The sequence below is a fragment of the Ictalurus furcatus genome, chromosome 4 (genome assembly GCF_023375685.1).
Source record: "Ictalurus furcatus strain D&B chromosome 4, Billie_1.0, whole genome shotgun sequence".
NCBI lineage: Eukaryota > Metazoa > Chordata > Actinopteri > Siluriformes > Ictaluridae > Ictalurus > Ictalurus furcatus.
In genome coordinates, this window is record NC_071258.1 from 18459460 (window position 1) to 18474639 (window position 15180).

General features: G+C 38.4%; 1 protein-coding gene across 1 annotated transcript in view; it reads right to left on the reverse strand.

Annotated features, from left to right (window-relative positions):
• The window catches only part of reln (reelin), a 633795-nt gene that overhangs the window by 189410 nt on the left and 429205 nt on the right, over positions 1–15180 (reverse strand). Inside the window, exons 49-50 of the mRNA XM_053623241.1 lie at positions 13873–14066; positions 13357–13610 (exon numbers count right to left, since the gene is read on the reverse strand). Coding sequence (XP_053479216.1) covers positions 13357–13610; positions 13873–14066 — 448 coding nt within the window. The remainder of the gene's footprint in view (positions 1–13356; positions 13611–13872; positions 14067–15180) is intronic.

A 15180-nucleotide genomic window follows, 5' to 3' on the forward strand; every position in this document is an offset into this window, starting at 1 on the left:
AATCTAAAACAGACAATTTTCCCTACACCATTCTCTGACTTTACTGTACTTATGGTATAATCACTTTCTAACTTTCTAAGTTGTTTGGCCAATAATATGAGGTTATTCATAAATTTTTTATCATTTTTGTTGTGTAACTGTGAATGCCCTAGTTGTACAGTCTGAAAGTATCTGATTAAATTTTAATCTTAATGGAAGTATCTTATTATAGATCTCTATGGATGGGTGCACAGCATTTTCTTTATGCAGACAATTCAGTTGTTGTTCCAGTTCTCCCAATTCAACCCTTTTACTTTTCTTTCTTTGCAGCCTGAAAAGAAATAACACATCCCCTGATAAACACTATGTTGATGCCCCCCCCCCCCCCTATAAAGTTAGAATATTTTGGATCCTTTAGAAGGATTCTTTCATCCAGAAAGAATTACAATGTAGCTGAATGTGTGTGTCCTGTGTCCTGCAAATTGATTGATTGATTGGCAGCCATGTTTTTAAATTAACACATTCAACAGTAGAAATCAGTCACAAAAATGCAGTATATAAGCAATATCAAATTTCAGCTTGATCAGACTTCTTGTCTGAGAAACAGTTATTTGAATTTAGATACACTTCCTGTGAATGACCATGCCCCAATCTTGCTCATGGCCTCAGCATTTAGTCATAAATAAGCCTTTTGATTCCTTTTAATCCATCTGAAATCTCATGTGGTATAGCTGAGTGGGTTAATTAAGCTCAACCATTCATAAATTGATTAGGATTTGGTGGCTGTTTAGAAATCTTCACCTGTTTTGATTATTACTGAGGATCAGACATTCAAGCAATTTGCAGATGTTTTTTTTTTTAGATTGAATGCTTTTTCAAAAGCAGTTCAACACAGTCGAGAAATAGGATCGGGGCATGAACCTGGATCATAAGGCATGATTATGGATCATCTAATGTTAACTATATTGAAGGCCACTGATTAGGAATAGTGCCATAAAAAAGTATTTATCAGTGTTTTTCTTCTTCTTTTATTTATTTATTTATTTATTCACTCATTTTTACAATTTCTACATCATTAAATGGCTTAAAATATGCTGAACTTTACTGAGGTCAAGCCACATCCTGTATCTGCCTCAAATTGTTAGTTTAATGCCCATATCATTACAAATACAATATAACAATTATTTAAAATAGGTTAAATCTGTAAGAAGAACTGTTTTCTTATACAACCAATATTGTAGGAGCTCATCATGACTCATGCACACATGTGCAGAACAAAGAATAATAATAATAATAATTAAAGCTGCAAACAGGGATGAGCGATCCCTCGCACCTGGGTGCACGTTGGGGCTGCTCTGCCAGGGAAATGCCATTCCATTTTTTAAGTACTTTTTAGCACTTATATGTTGTTAGGAATGTATCACGATGTAAAACATGTAATTTCCTGTTGGCAGCAGGTGAAGCTATGACTATAACTAAATATTGGCATGTAGATGTCTTCTGGCCAGAATTAGTATAAAACATATATGAAGTCTGGTGCAGATTGAACATTGTATGCTTGAGTTATAACAACTGCCTGTTTAATAGCAGTAATTGGGCACAGTTGGGCCCTTGAGCAAGGCTTTTAACCCTCTCTGCTCCAGGGGCACTATATCATAGTTGACCCTGCTCTCTGACCCCAGCTTCCTGACATGCTGTGGTATGCGAAGAAAAGAATTTCACTGTGCATATGTATATGTGATAAATAAATACTCATAATAGCATGCTTTAGCACTTAGCTAAGTGTAGCTAGCATGTTTTAACATGATTCTAGCATGTTGCTATCATATTTAGAATTTGCTGGTATATTTTTTATATGTTGCTAGGAATACATCAGTGTAAAACATGACAGTTCATGTTGCCAGCAGGTGGTGCTATGATTACAACTGATTATTGGCGTGTAGATGTCTTCAGGCTGGGACTTTTATCAAACTTGTGAAGTTTGGAGCAGATTGGACATTGAGTTATAACAACTTCCTTTTGTATGGCGAAACATTTGAAAATTTGTGAGACCGCCACCCCCATGAAATTACAGAATTTCGTACATGTAGGTGAAACGTAGCGCGAGGTGCACATCATTGAAATTTTGTAGGTGGCGCTATCGAGCCATTTTGCCACACTCAATTCTGGAACCCCTATCATAAACAAGTTTTCACTGGTTCTGATGCATCTGCACATCATTATGTTTCATGAGTTTTCGGGTATGTTTAGGCCCTCTAAAATGCGATTCATTTGAGAACGGAAGAAGAAGAAGAAAAAGAAGAAATGGAGCAGATCCAATAGGGCTTTGCACCAGCAGTGCTTGGGCCCTAATAATAATAATAATAATAATAATAATAATAATAATAAACGGAGCAGATCCAATAGGGCCTCACACCAGGGGTGCTTGGGCCCTAACAATAACAATAGGGTTCCAGTACTATGTGCTTGGACCCCTAATAAGACAAATACTAACAAACAATAGGGTTCCAGTTCTACAGGCTCGGACGTAGCACTGTCTGCTTGGACCCCTTAAAATCCTAAAAATTCCAATAGGGTTCCAAGAACTATGTACTTGTGTCATGTAATCGTTTTAGAGAGATGGATGCAAATGAAGGTAAGGCAGCTTTAATGAGAATAACAATTCAAAACGTAGAGCAAAAATCAAAACCGAAGACAAGCAAAGGTCAGGCAATCGTGCAGGCAGACTGGAACAGGTTAAGCTGACTAATATAGTGAAATACTATATTAAGCGCATAGTAGCAAGATCGGCAGTTCAAGGCAATAGAATTGTAAAGCAATAAGAATACACCTATGCATGCATGCATGCACACACACACACACACACACACACACACATAAAAAGGGGGTGATAATGGCTTTCAACAGAGTGAAAGAAGTTCCAAGTTTCTATCACTGTATGTTATTTCACAGATCATTACCTGAACGAACCATGAACTTATTAATTTACTTTCACTTCATTTAGAAGGGCTTTAAACTTAATATTATATGCACCAGTTTAGATAGACTCTGGAGGTACCGTGCTTGGCTTTTTGAGGGGATTTCCTCATTACGTTGAGTTGTTGAAGGGATTCCTGCGATGGTTATTCATCAGTGGTATGGTTGGCTTTGAGTGGTGTCTCAGATGACCAATCGGAATGATGAATGGAATCGAGTCTGGTAGGTGGGAGGCTGGAAGAGGTGGTGGTGGAGGCTCTAGGCTGAGGCTCTGAGCAGACGTGAACTGCCCGAGGATGTTGACTGGGGGTACTCTCTGATGGCTCTGGAGGTGCTGACTCTGTCCCTCATTTGATGTTCTGTTCTTCTTCTGATGATCTGAGCTCTGACCTTTCTTTGGTGTCCTAGGATTTTAACTCTTTCTGGCTAGTCCAGCTCTCTAAGGGTTCCAACCAATCAGAGGTGGTCTTTTCGAATGACTGGTGGATAGTTCAGTCTTCCCCTCCAACTAATTTGCATAATACCTTTTGGGTCCATGCTTACTCCTACTTCGTGTTAATTTTGGCCTTTACTCTTATAAATGGAATTATGTAGTGAGTTATTAAAATCTGTAGTTCGCTAGCATTCTGGAAATGTTACAACTAGCACACAGATACCAAACATAGATAGTTAGATATAATGAACAACTTGCCAGATACATTGGCCTAACTACAAAATAATAAAAGCCTAATAGCTACATTTTGGATTACATACATGGGTAATGTGGTTTACAGAGCCTAAAAGTTAGCTTGCTAAGTATAGTAGTAAATATAGACATGAATAAATCATAATGATTACAGTTTAGGATTATAGACAAGGGCAATGTCAGTTTACAGATGATACTAATCAACTTGTGAGTGTCATGATTCCTCCTTGAAGCAGCGTGCTCTAAGCGTGAATGCTTTTCCAATGTTGACAGCAGTGACATTTCAACATGTGCTTTTATTATTGTTTGTCATGTCTCCTCCCCGTCCTGTCATTGGTTGTCATGTCACGTGTGTCCGGATTACCCTCAGCTGTTAGCAGTTGCGAGGGTAATCATGTCAGCATATATACCGCATGCCTCGCAACACTCAATGCGGAATATTAGACTAGAATGTAGTAGATGTGTTTAATGCGTTCCATAGTCATAATCAGTTTCATGTTTAGGCTCGTTAGTTTAGTTTACTGGTTTCTCCGCTACCAGTCCCTTGCTGTATGCCACGTTTCATGTTTTGTTTATCGACCCTGTTTTCCGTACCACGACCTTGATCTCTGCCTTCCCCAAGTTAATGCCTGTTTGCCGATCGTCTGACCTTGCATGTTTTGGATTACGTTTTGGATTACGATTTGGATTTGTCTGCCTGTCTTTCTTTAAATAAAACTCTCGTTCGTACTGCGATTGCATCCGCCTTATCTTCCGTTCCGTCACGAGACGTTACAGTGAGATATGTGATATGAACAAAGATTAATAATAGCATGAGTTTTACAAACTTTGAGTTACATACCTTGTACAAAATGTGATGCACTGAAATAGATTTCATGCAACAGAAATTACATGTCCTCTGCCCTGTGTGAAGAGCTGAGTCAACAACAGAGGGGGTGTACCCCCCCCCCCCCCTCTTTACTTTGTGAGGGTCATGATGAGTTAGCTTTAGTCCGACCATCTGGTCTTGGTGCTTTGTTTACTTTAGCATTAAGAAGGCATGTGGTTAAATAAATATAAATAAAACAGGTCAGAAAAAGGTGTTCTCAGAGTCTGTCTTTTATGATGTGAGCTGAATGTAGATTCCAGTAATTCTACGCTGTGGTCCAGGATAGGGTTTCTTTCTCAACCCGTTTGTGGCATTCTGCTGGGGGGCGGTTGATTTTATGGCTTTGTTTTAACTTCCTGGCCAGATGGCCACTCTGACAAAAATTGTTAGTGTTAGTAACCAGATTAGCTGGGCCCCCTCTTGACAAAGTCGTTGACTAATGGTGTGAATGGCCTGAGGGTGTAGTTTTGGGCCCCTTAAGTGGAATGTGGCTCATTGTTTTATCTCTTCCTGTTACATCTTCACTACCTGGTTCACCCTGAGATCGTACACCTTTATGCATGAGGCCATTTTGCCCGATGCCTTTATGTCTGTGGCTGTTTTGCCAGATGCCTTTACAGTGATGTGAAAAAGTTTTTGCCCCATCCTGATTTCTTCTGTTTTTGTGTATATCTCATACTAATTTTTTTCAAAAATGAAAACAAAATCTAAGACAAAACAAAGGCAACCTGAGTGAACAGAAAATACAGTTTTTAAATGATGTTATTTATTGAAGCAAAAAAGGTATCAAATACCAAATGGGATTGTGTGAAAATGTATTTGTGCCCATAGTTACTAATTCCCCAAATCTATGAAACTACATTCATAATTGGGTTCAGCTGGACTAGATGCAACCAGGCCTGATTACTGCAAACCCTGTTCAATCAAATCAATACTTAAATAGAACTTTTTCAACAGCATGAAGTTGGTTAAAATGTCTTACCCAGTAACACACTATGCCAAAATTGAAAGAAATTCCAGAAATGATGAAGAAGAAGGTGATTGAAATACAGTCTGGGAAGGGTTAAAAAGCTATTTCAAAGGCTCTGGGACTCCAAAGAAACATAGTAAGGGCCATTCTCTCCAAATGGGACAGTAGTGAAACTACCCACAAGTGGCCGACCTTCCAAAATTCCTCCAAGAGCACAGCAAATACTCATCCAGCAAGTCACAATATAGCCAAGGACAACATCAAAGGAACTACAGGGCTCTCTTGCATCAATAAAGGTCACTGTTCATGACTCCATTATCAGAAAGACACTGGGCAAAATGGCATCCATGAAAGAGCGGCGAGGCGAAAATCATTGAGGCTCAATTTTTCTTTTACATCATGTGGATAGCCGACTGTGTGTGTGTTGCCTACCTGGGGAAGAAATGGCACCAGGATGCACTATGGGTAGAAGGCAAGCCAGCAGAGGCAGTGTGATGCTTTGGGCAATTTTCTGCTGGGAAACCTTGGGTCCTGGCATTCATGTGGATGCTATTTTGATGCAGACCACCTACCTAAACATTGTTGCAGACCAAGTACACCCCTTCATGGTAATGGCATTCCCTAATGGCACTGGCCTTTTTCAGCAGGATAATGCACTCTGCCACACTGCAAAAATTGTTCATGAATGGTTTGAGGAAGATGGCAAAGAGTTCACTGTGTTGACTTGGCCTCAAATTTCCCCAGATTACAATCTGATTGAGCATCTGTAGGATGTTCTGAACAAACAAGTCTGATCCACCTGGCATCTTACAGGACTTAAAGGTTCCGCTGCTACCTTTATGGCTGAAAATATGGAAAGATTATATATATATATATATATATATATATATATATATATATATATAATCTTTCCATATTTTCCATATATATATATAATCTTTCCATATTTTCAGCCATAAAGGTAGCAGCGGAACCTTTAAGTCCTGTAAGATGCCAGGTAGATCAGACTTGCTTAAAAGTGCTTAAAAGTTTGTTTAGAATTTTCTATATATCTGTATAAATATTAGCTAAAACATAATAATAATAAAAAAAAGTCCTAAAAGTAGATAAGAGAACCTAATTAAACAAATGAGATACAAATATTATACTTAGTCATTTATATTTATTGAGGAAAATGATCCAATATTACATATCTGTGAGTAGCAAAAGTATGTGAACCTTTGCCTTTAGTATCTGGTTTGACCCCCTTGTGCAATAATAACTGTAACTAAACATTTGCAGTAACTGTTGATCAGTCCTGCACATCAGCTTGGAGGAATTTTAACCCATTGCTCAGTACAGAACAGCTTAAAATTAGGGTTATTGTCCCCATTCAGGGAACCATGGTTACATAAGTAACCAAGACGTTTTATTGTTTCAAAAAGCTTCATTTTCAAGCGATCCAAAATGACCCAAAATTCATTTGGAAGGAAGGGCAAAATGCAAAGAAAAAACAGTGTTTTCAAAAATACACATGTACAGTAGATATAAAAACTATCCAAATAATCCTGCAGTTAAATTGATGTTGCTGTATTTCTCTTGGCACCCTCCCTGATAATTTTTCTTCTTGTTATTTTTTCAGATTTGGAGGACTGTCCTATTCGTAGTAATGGCTGTGTGGTGCCCATTTTCTCAATTTTATGTTGATGGCATTCAGTGTTCCATGGTACATCTAACGTTTTAGAAATTCTTTTGTACCCCTCTGCTGATATAGAAAAAATTCTTTGATCAGACTATGATTTAAATATGATTATTATGTAATCCATCAGGTCCAATCAAAAGTTAAAATAATCAGAGGGATAAGAAATGTTTAAATCCATCAAAGGCCTAATAATGACTTTGAAATGATTTTCAATCATGAAGAGAGATTGACTTAATGTTAAATCAGCATTTAAACATGTTTATATTGTAATAGTACATGGACTATTTTATTAATCAGAAAATAATAAGTGAATATTCATGTAGGTGAAACTAGGACAAATTGATGTAACTCCAGCTTGTGGGAAATCACTGAGCACACATTTCTCACTGCTAGTTTGTATCTTTTGAATACAATTGAGCCTGTCCTCTGTATCTTTTCAATAGCTTGGAATTTGTTTTTCCTTAGCGTGTATCCACTATTATTGCCAAGCTTTATGAGTGGTCCATTGTTCAAATTCCAGAAGCTGATAAGGCCACTTGTGTACACCAATGTTCAAAGATGTGTGTGTGTGTTAGTTTGCTAAAAAGACTTCCTTTATACTCATCAAATAACAGATGGATGAGCTGTAGAGAGTCTATCTTTTCAACGTCTATAAAATAGTGTATCACAGGGTTCGTAAACATTTTTACAAATAAATTTCCATGACTTTGAGGTAAATATGCATGACCTAACATTCCATGAAACGTCTGTGTATACATGTGAAATAAGAATAAAAATCCATGTTCAAATTTACCGCAGCATATCTTAAATAAAATTAATAAACCAGCTATGTGGTTTAATACTAAATACACATGTATTTAAATAATGCTGATACAGTAATGCAATAACATTAAATAATGTCAAACACTGAGAATTCCTTAGAAATTTATTAACATAAATCCATAGGAGATAATTAACATAATTCAATGGAAGACAACAATGTTAAACTAATAAATAAATAAATAAAAATGTCCAGAAACATTGTCATTAGCTTTAACTGACATAAATTTAACCTCATTGGATAACCATTTTTAACAAGTTAATGTCTGTATTTGAATTCCACATTCCCCCAAAACAATCGACAGAGTTTATTTTTTCATTTCTGCAAGCTTTTCATCAATATGTTTTTCTGTCTCCTGCAGAGATACCTTCTTTTCTTTTGCAGTTCAGCAGAACCTGTTGGATTTGGTGATTAAGGTCAGATTGCTTGAAGATTCAGCCTTTTCAGCATATTCATCCACTGCTGTCTCCAGCACAAATGTCTACCTCCATTCTAACCCTGTTCTTTTTCAAAACGTCTAGCTCATCTGTGAGGGCCTTCCTCTTAAACTCAACAGCTTGCTGTTCATTCTTTCTTTCTCTTCTCTTCATCCAAGTAGCCATGGTACTTCTGCCTGGCTCCTGCAGCCAAAAGGAGCAGCTCTTTCGTGATTTCTACCTTGGTAATGCCCCCTAAAGAGCTGACATTGTCAACAATGAGCCTCTGAGCCACCAGAGACCTCTCCCTCTGGTTCTCAGTGATTCATTCTTTATTGTTGGAAAAGCCTCTCTCCACATTTCCATGTGACAAGACAAGCAGAATCTTCACCACATTCCACACTCAGGAAAAAGATGGTTTTGTCCCCATTGTCTCATACAGAACAATGTACACTCAAGGGTTTTTTGGGTCAAATTCCCTGAACTTACCCTGAAGAGCAGCCAAATCACAAAACTCCATAAACTCTCGAAGGATATCAGACATTGCCTCATTTATATATTATGCTTCCACAAGTATGTGCAGCATCTTTCTCATTTGACTTACACACAGTTCCTTACATTCAGCCATGCGTCTCCGGTCAAGGCACTGCATGTTTATCACTAATGTGTGATGCACTGGAGCCTTTTTCAGCAACTTCTCAAGGAGTGTAATCAAGAGTTTCTCGCAGTCCATCTTAATCTCTAGTCTATGCCTTTCTGAAATGTTTTTGAAATATTTGAGTTGGGTCAGAGTGGCTTGTGCTGCAAATCCAATATCAATCTGAGAACGGTCCTTGTGCAGACTGCTGTCCTTAAAAGGGACATGGAGGAGCTTTAGTGTAGATGTGGCCTTTTGCAAGTGCTTTTCCTTCAGAAATCGTCCCATGAGGCCTGCAAAAAAAATTAATTAAGGGATTTTAATATTCAGTTTGATCACTTAATTTGCAAATTTACAATCAAATTAAATTTACAAAATTATCATTTGAGCTAAACACTCCAAATTATTAGTATTATTTTAATTTTGTAAACATTTTTAAATATCAATGAATTACAAGAAGGAACATTACATTAGTTGTAACAAAACTAGACCAATGAAATATAGTCTAAACATTCACATTAGTTTCACTTTTACTTTTAATTTTATATCATATATTTAACATTTACATTGTTTCACTCGGTTTTTAGCATGCACAAATAAAACTAGACCCATTACAGTTTCACATGATCTCTTCCTTTTATCGTTTCCACTGTAATGGGGGGATGACCAAAAAAATCAAAACACTTTGCGGGCCGGTCAGTAGTTGTCGCTCAAGTTAAAAGAAGTTCATCTTTTTAAAAAACACGTCTCTAGACCTTGTGTTTTATTAATTCCACTGCTCTGTGTCTCACATTTCTAAACATAAAAACGCGCTTTTCTTTCTTTTTAACCTACTTAAACTTATGCAATATCTTGCTCTAGATAAGGAGTTGTAAAATGGAAAATGAGTGAAAATGGCATTTTATATATACATGTTTATCCTTACCTTTAATCAGTTTCATCAGAGAGGAAAGGCAGCATGGCTGCTCTGACTGACACATGGTGAGGAAGGGATCTTCAGCTCAGCAATGTCTTGAGCTGATGAATGGCACATATACTCTTAGCCGATGTATTTAGTCTTCACCTCGGACCCGTCCCATATCCTGACACGCATGGCTAACTGTTTAGCTTGTAAATAGTGATTCAGGCTTTCATCAAATAACATGGCAGACTCTTTGCTTCATACACTGGCCAAAGTCAGTTCCTTAAAATAAGGAGCCAGTCCAAAAGTACACATATATGAGCGTTCACCGCATGTAAATCTAGCAGCTATCTTGCTTTCAGGGAACATAGCCTGAAAAAGCTGGCTTGTGTCTTCACACGACTTGTAAGAATAGTAATAATTAGCCACCTATAAGTGCCCACAATACCTCTGCAGCTAGTGTTTTGTTTCTGGACACCACTCGAAATGGTTCCTTGCTTTATGGTACAGTGCATCCGGAAAGTATTCACAGCGCTTAACTTTTTCCACATTTTGTTATGTGACAGCCTTATTCCAATATGGATTAAATTAATTATTTTCCTCAATATTCTACAAACAATACCCCATAATGTCAATGTGAAAGAAGTTTGTTTGAAATTTTTGCAAATTTATTAAAAATAAAAAACAAAAAAAGCATATGTACATAAGTATTCACAGCCTTTGCCATGACACTCAAAATTGAGCTCAGGTGCATCCTGTTTCCACCGATCATCCTTGAGATGTTTCTACAACTTGATTGGAGTCCACCTGTGGTAAATTCAGTTGATTGGACATGATTTGGAAAGACACACATCAGTCTATATAAGGTCCCACAGTTAACAATGCATGTCAGAGCACAAACCAAGCCATGAAGTCCAAGGAACTGTCTGTAGACCTCTGAGACAGGATTGTATCGAGGCACAGATCTGGGGAAGGATACAGAAACATTTCTGTAGCATTGAAGGTCCCAATGAGTACAGTGGCCTCCATCATCCACAAATGGAAGAAGTTGGAACTACCAGGACTCTTCCTAGAGCTGGCCGCCCGGCCAAATTGAGCGATCGGGGAGAAGGGCCTTAGTCAGGGAGGTGACCAAAAATCCAATGGTCACTCTGAATGAGCTCCAGTGTGTCTCTGTGTAGAGAGGAGAACCTTCCAGAAGAACAACCGTCTCTGCAGCACTCCACCAATCAGGCCTGTACGGTTGAGTGGCCAGACGGAAGCCACTCCTCAGTAAAAGGCACATGACAGCCCGCCTGGAGTTTGCCAAAAGGCACCTGAAGGACGCTCAGACCATGATGAAACAAAGATTGAACTCTTTGGCCTGAATGGCAAGTGTCATGTCTGGAGGAAACCAGTCATCACCTGGCAAATACCATCCCTACAGTGAAGCATGATGGTGGCAGCATCATGCTGTGGGGATGTTTTTCAGCGGCAGGAACTGGGAGACTAGTCAGGATCAAGGGAAAGATGAATGCAGCAATGTACAGAGACATCCTTGATGAAAACCTGCTCCAGAGCACTCTGGACCTCAGACTGGGGTAAAGGTTCATCTTCCACAGGGCAACGACCCTAAGCACACAGCCAAGATAACGAAGGAGTGGCTACAGGACAACTCTGTGAATGTCCTTGAGTGGCCCAGCCAGAGCCCAGACTTGAACCCGATTGAACATCTCTGGAGAGATCTGAAAATGGCTGTGCACCGATGCTCCCCATCCAACCTGATGGAGCTTGAGAGGTCCTGCAAAAAAGTATGGGAGAAACTGCCCAAAAATAGGTGTGCCAAGCTTGTAGCATCATACTCAAAAAGACTTGAGGCTGTAATTGGTGCCAAAGGTGCTTCAACAAAGTATTGAGCAAAGGCTGTGAATACTTATGTACATGTGCTTTTTTTTGTTTTTTATTTTTAATAAATTTGCAAAGATTTAAAACAAACTTCTTTCAGGTTGTCATTATGGGATATTGTTTGTAGAATTTTTAGGAAAATAATTAATTTAATCCATTTTGAAATAATGCTGTAACATAACAATATATTGAAAAAGTGAAGTGCTGTGAATACTTTCCAGACGCACTGTAGATGAGAGAGAAGCATTGCAGCTAGCAGCGGGTGTCATGCTAGTCACCCGTGTGAAAAAGCCGGCGATCGGGTTGGGAGCTGATTGGGGCGCAGCAGCAGCAGACTGGTGCTTTGCACCTTTAGCATTTCTTTTTGCCATCAAAAATCTCGAGACTCAGAAGTTTTATTTTTCCTGATAAAGATTCCACAACACAAATCAATATCTTTAATGAAGATCCTGTACATGCTTTGTAACCTCTTTGCAGACCATAGCTTCAGCAGTTTGAGGAAGCCAATAAGATGTCAAGAAAATCCTACAGAAACAACTGATCTTTATTTGGGTTTAATCAGTATCACTTCATTGATGACAGGTGTGCTGGACTTTTGAGTTTAGTCTTTTATTGTGAGACATTTATTTTGACAGTCCCATAATGTGAATTGACTTTCCTATTCTAAGAGGTAGTGGCCTGTTCTGTGCTGCAACAGTGTAATGTGCTCCATGTGGTTGTGGTCATACATTTCCATCTTGCCTTTAAAAGCACTTTGAACTGCATTGTCTGTAAATGAATTTGTTTAATAATGTCTTGTCATTATTATGAGCACTTATATTATAAGTTTTTGGTGTTTTATGTGTGATTGATTATGATAGCAATTCTGTGCTAATGTAGCAGTCAATTAACTCATGTCCCAGCATATCTTGTCATTGAATCATTACTCTACTAATTATAGTACCTGCTGTGTAATTTAGATCTGAAATTCATACTTGTATATTTTTCCGTTCTTTGTTTGATAAATTTGCATGATAAACTTCATAAATTGCATCTTTGACTCCATGGAGTTTATTGTGGAAGTCTTTAGTGGCTGGATAGCTTGGTCAGTGCAAAACATCCAGTGAGGCCAGTGACAACAGGTGTATTATAATTTCATTTGAACTTGAGTTTGAATGTGATTGGTTAATTGTATGCATGGTCCCATGCCCCATTATAAAAAGGTTTTAATACCGGTTATTGTATGTGTATTCTTTTTTTGCCCCTTAAAGATTTTCATTTGTTTTACTTTTCATTAAAGTAAAAAACATTTGTTTTTTACTTTATTTTGTTGGTTGTTATGACATTAAAGGTTTAAAAAAAAAAATCCCTTGATTTATCTTGGTTTCGTTTTATACATTACAAAAAATGCCATTTTAACAAGTATATGTAGACTTGTCATCGTATGTGCAAATTTGGGTATTTTCACCCTTTGGTGAAGACTGAATTGATGAAATTATAGTCAATCATAGTGGAATTCCCATACTTGAATGTTTGTATATAAATGTGCATGTGTCGCACCTCTTCTGTTGCTGCTCTTTTCATCTTGGCTTACTTTCCTACTCTGGCCAATGAATGTTCCATCAGCTGGAGATCTCTCATGACTGGGTAGTGCAACTCCACCATCTGAGATCTGAGCATGTGTATCTGAGCCAGAAATAAGCACATTGTCTAGTGCCCAGTCCGCACGGTCTGCTCCATCATGCTGTGGCTGCCACCAGCGGAGCTGCACTCCCACTGCCTGGGCAGTAGGAGGCAACAGCAAATTCACAAACCTGTGGAAGTTAATGTTAATGTCACAATGTTAATGTCAAAATATGGATAGTAAAATAATTAAAAAGAACTAAAGATTTAGAGATTTTCAATAAACACTCAAGAGTGGGTTCCGCAATCTAAAAACAAAACATAAGAATCAACAACCTACTCTTAAGACCATTCAGTAGGCCAAGCTTTGATATTTTCATTGTGCCATCATTACACTGATCATGATAAAGGGATTTCAGAATTCATCAGTTGCATATATTTGGATAGTTATACCCTGGCTTGCTGTATTGTTCATAGTTTATCTCTGTCAGTAAACTCCAGCTGATGCCTCGATTCAGGCTGAACTCCAGTAAGACACCCTGATTTCGGTTGGTAGGGGGTGACAAGCAGCCATACATGAAGTAGAACTGTACAAATTCAGCGTTGGTTAAGTTCAAATCCACAGTGACCAGCTGACGAGTACAGAGCTGTAAAAAAAAAAAAGTTCAATATGTAAATACACAGCCATTTTCAGGATAACATAGTTTAATTTCATCGATCATAATTTCACATAAGTGTTATATTTGAAACAATTATATATATATATATATATATATATACAGTGAGGGAAAAAAGTATTTGATCCCCTGCTGATTTTGTACGTTTGCCCACTGACAAAGAAATGATCAGTCTATAATTTTAATGGTAGTTGTATTTGAACAGTGAGAGACAGAATAACAACAAAAAAATCCAGAAAAACGCATGTCAAAAATTTTATAAATTTATTTGCATTTTAATGAGGGAAAAAAGTATTTGACCCCCTCTCAATCAGAAAGATTTCTGGCTCCCAGGTGTCTTTTATACAGGTAACGAGCTGAGATTAGGAGCACACTCTTAAAGGGAGTGCTCCTAATATCAGTTTGTTACCTGTATAAAAGACACCTGTCCACAGAAGCAATCAATCAGTCATATTCCAAACTCTCCACCATGGCCAAGACCAAAGAGCTCTCCAAGGATGTCAGGGACAAGACTGTAGACCTACACAAGTCTGGAATGGGCTACAAGACCATTGCCAAGCAGCTTGGTGAGAAGGGGACAACAGTTGGTGCGATTATTCGCAAATGGAAGAAGCACAAAAGAACTGTCAATCTCCCTCGGCCTGGGGCTCCATGCAAGATCTCACCTCGTGGAGTTGCATTGATCATGAGAACAGTGAGGAATCAGCCCAGAACTACACGGGAGGATCTTGTCAATGATCTCAAGGCAGCTGGGACCATAGTCACCAAGAAAACAATTGGTAACACACTACGCCGTGAAGGACTGAAATCCTGCAGCGCGCGCAAGGTCCGCTGCTCAAGAAAACACATATACATGCCCGTCTGAAGTTTGCCAATGAACATCTGAATGATTCTGAGGACAACTGGGTGAAAGCGTTGAGGTCAGATGAGACCAAAATGGAGCTCTTTGGCATCAACTCAACTCGCCGTGTTTGGAGGAGGAGGAATGCTGCCTATGACCCCTGGAACACCATCCCCACCGTCAAACATGGAGGTGGAAACATTATGCTTTGGGGTTTTTTTTCTGCTAAGGGGACAGGACAAC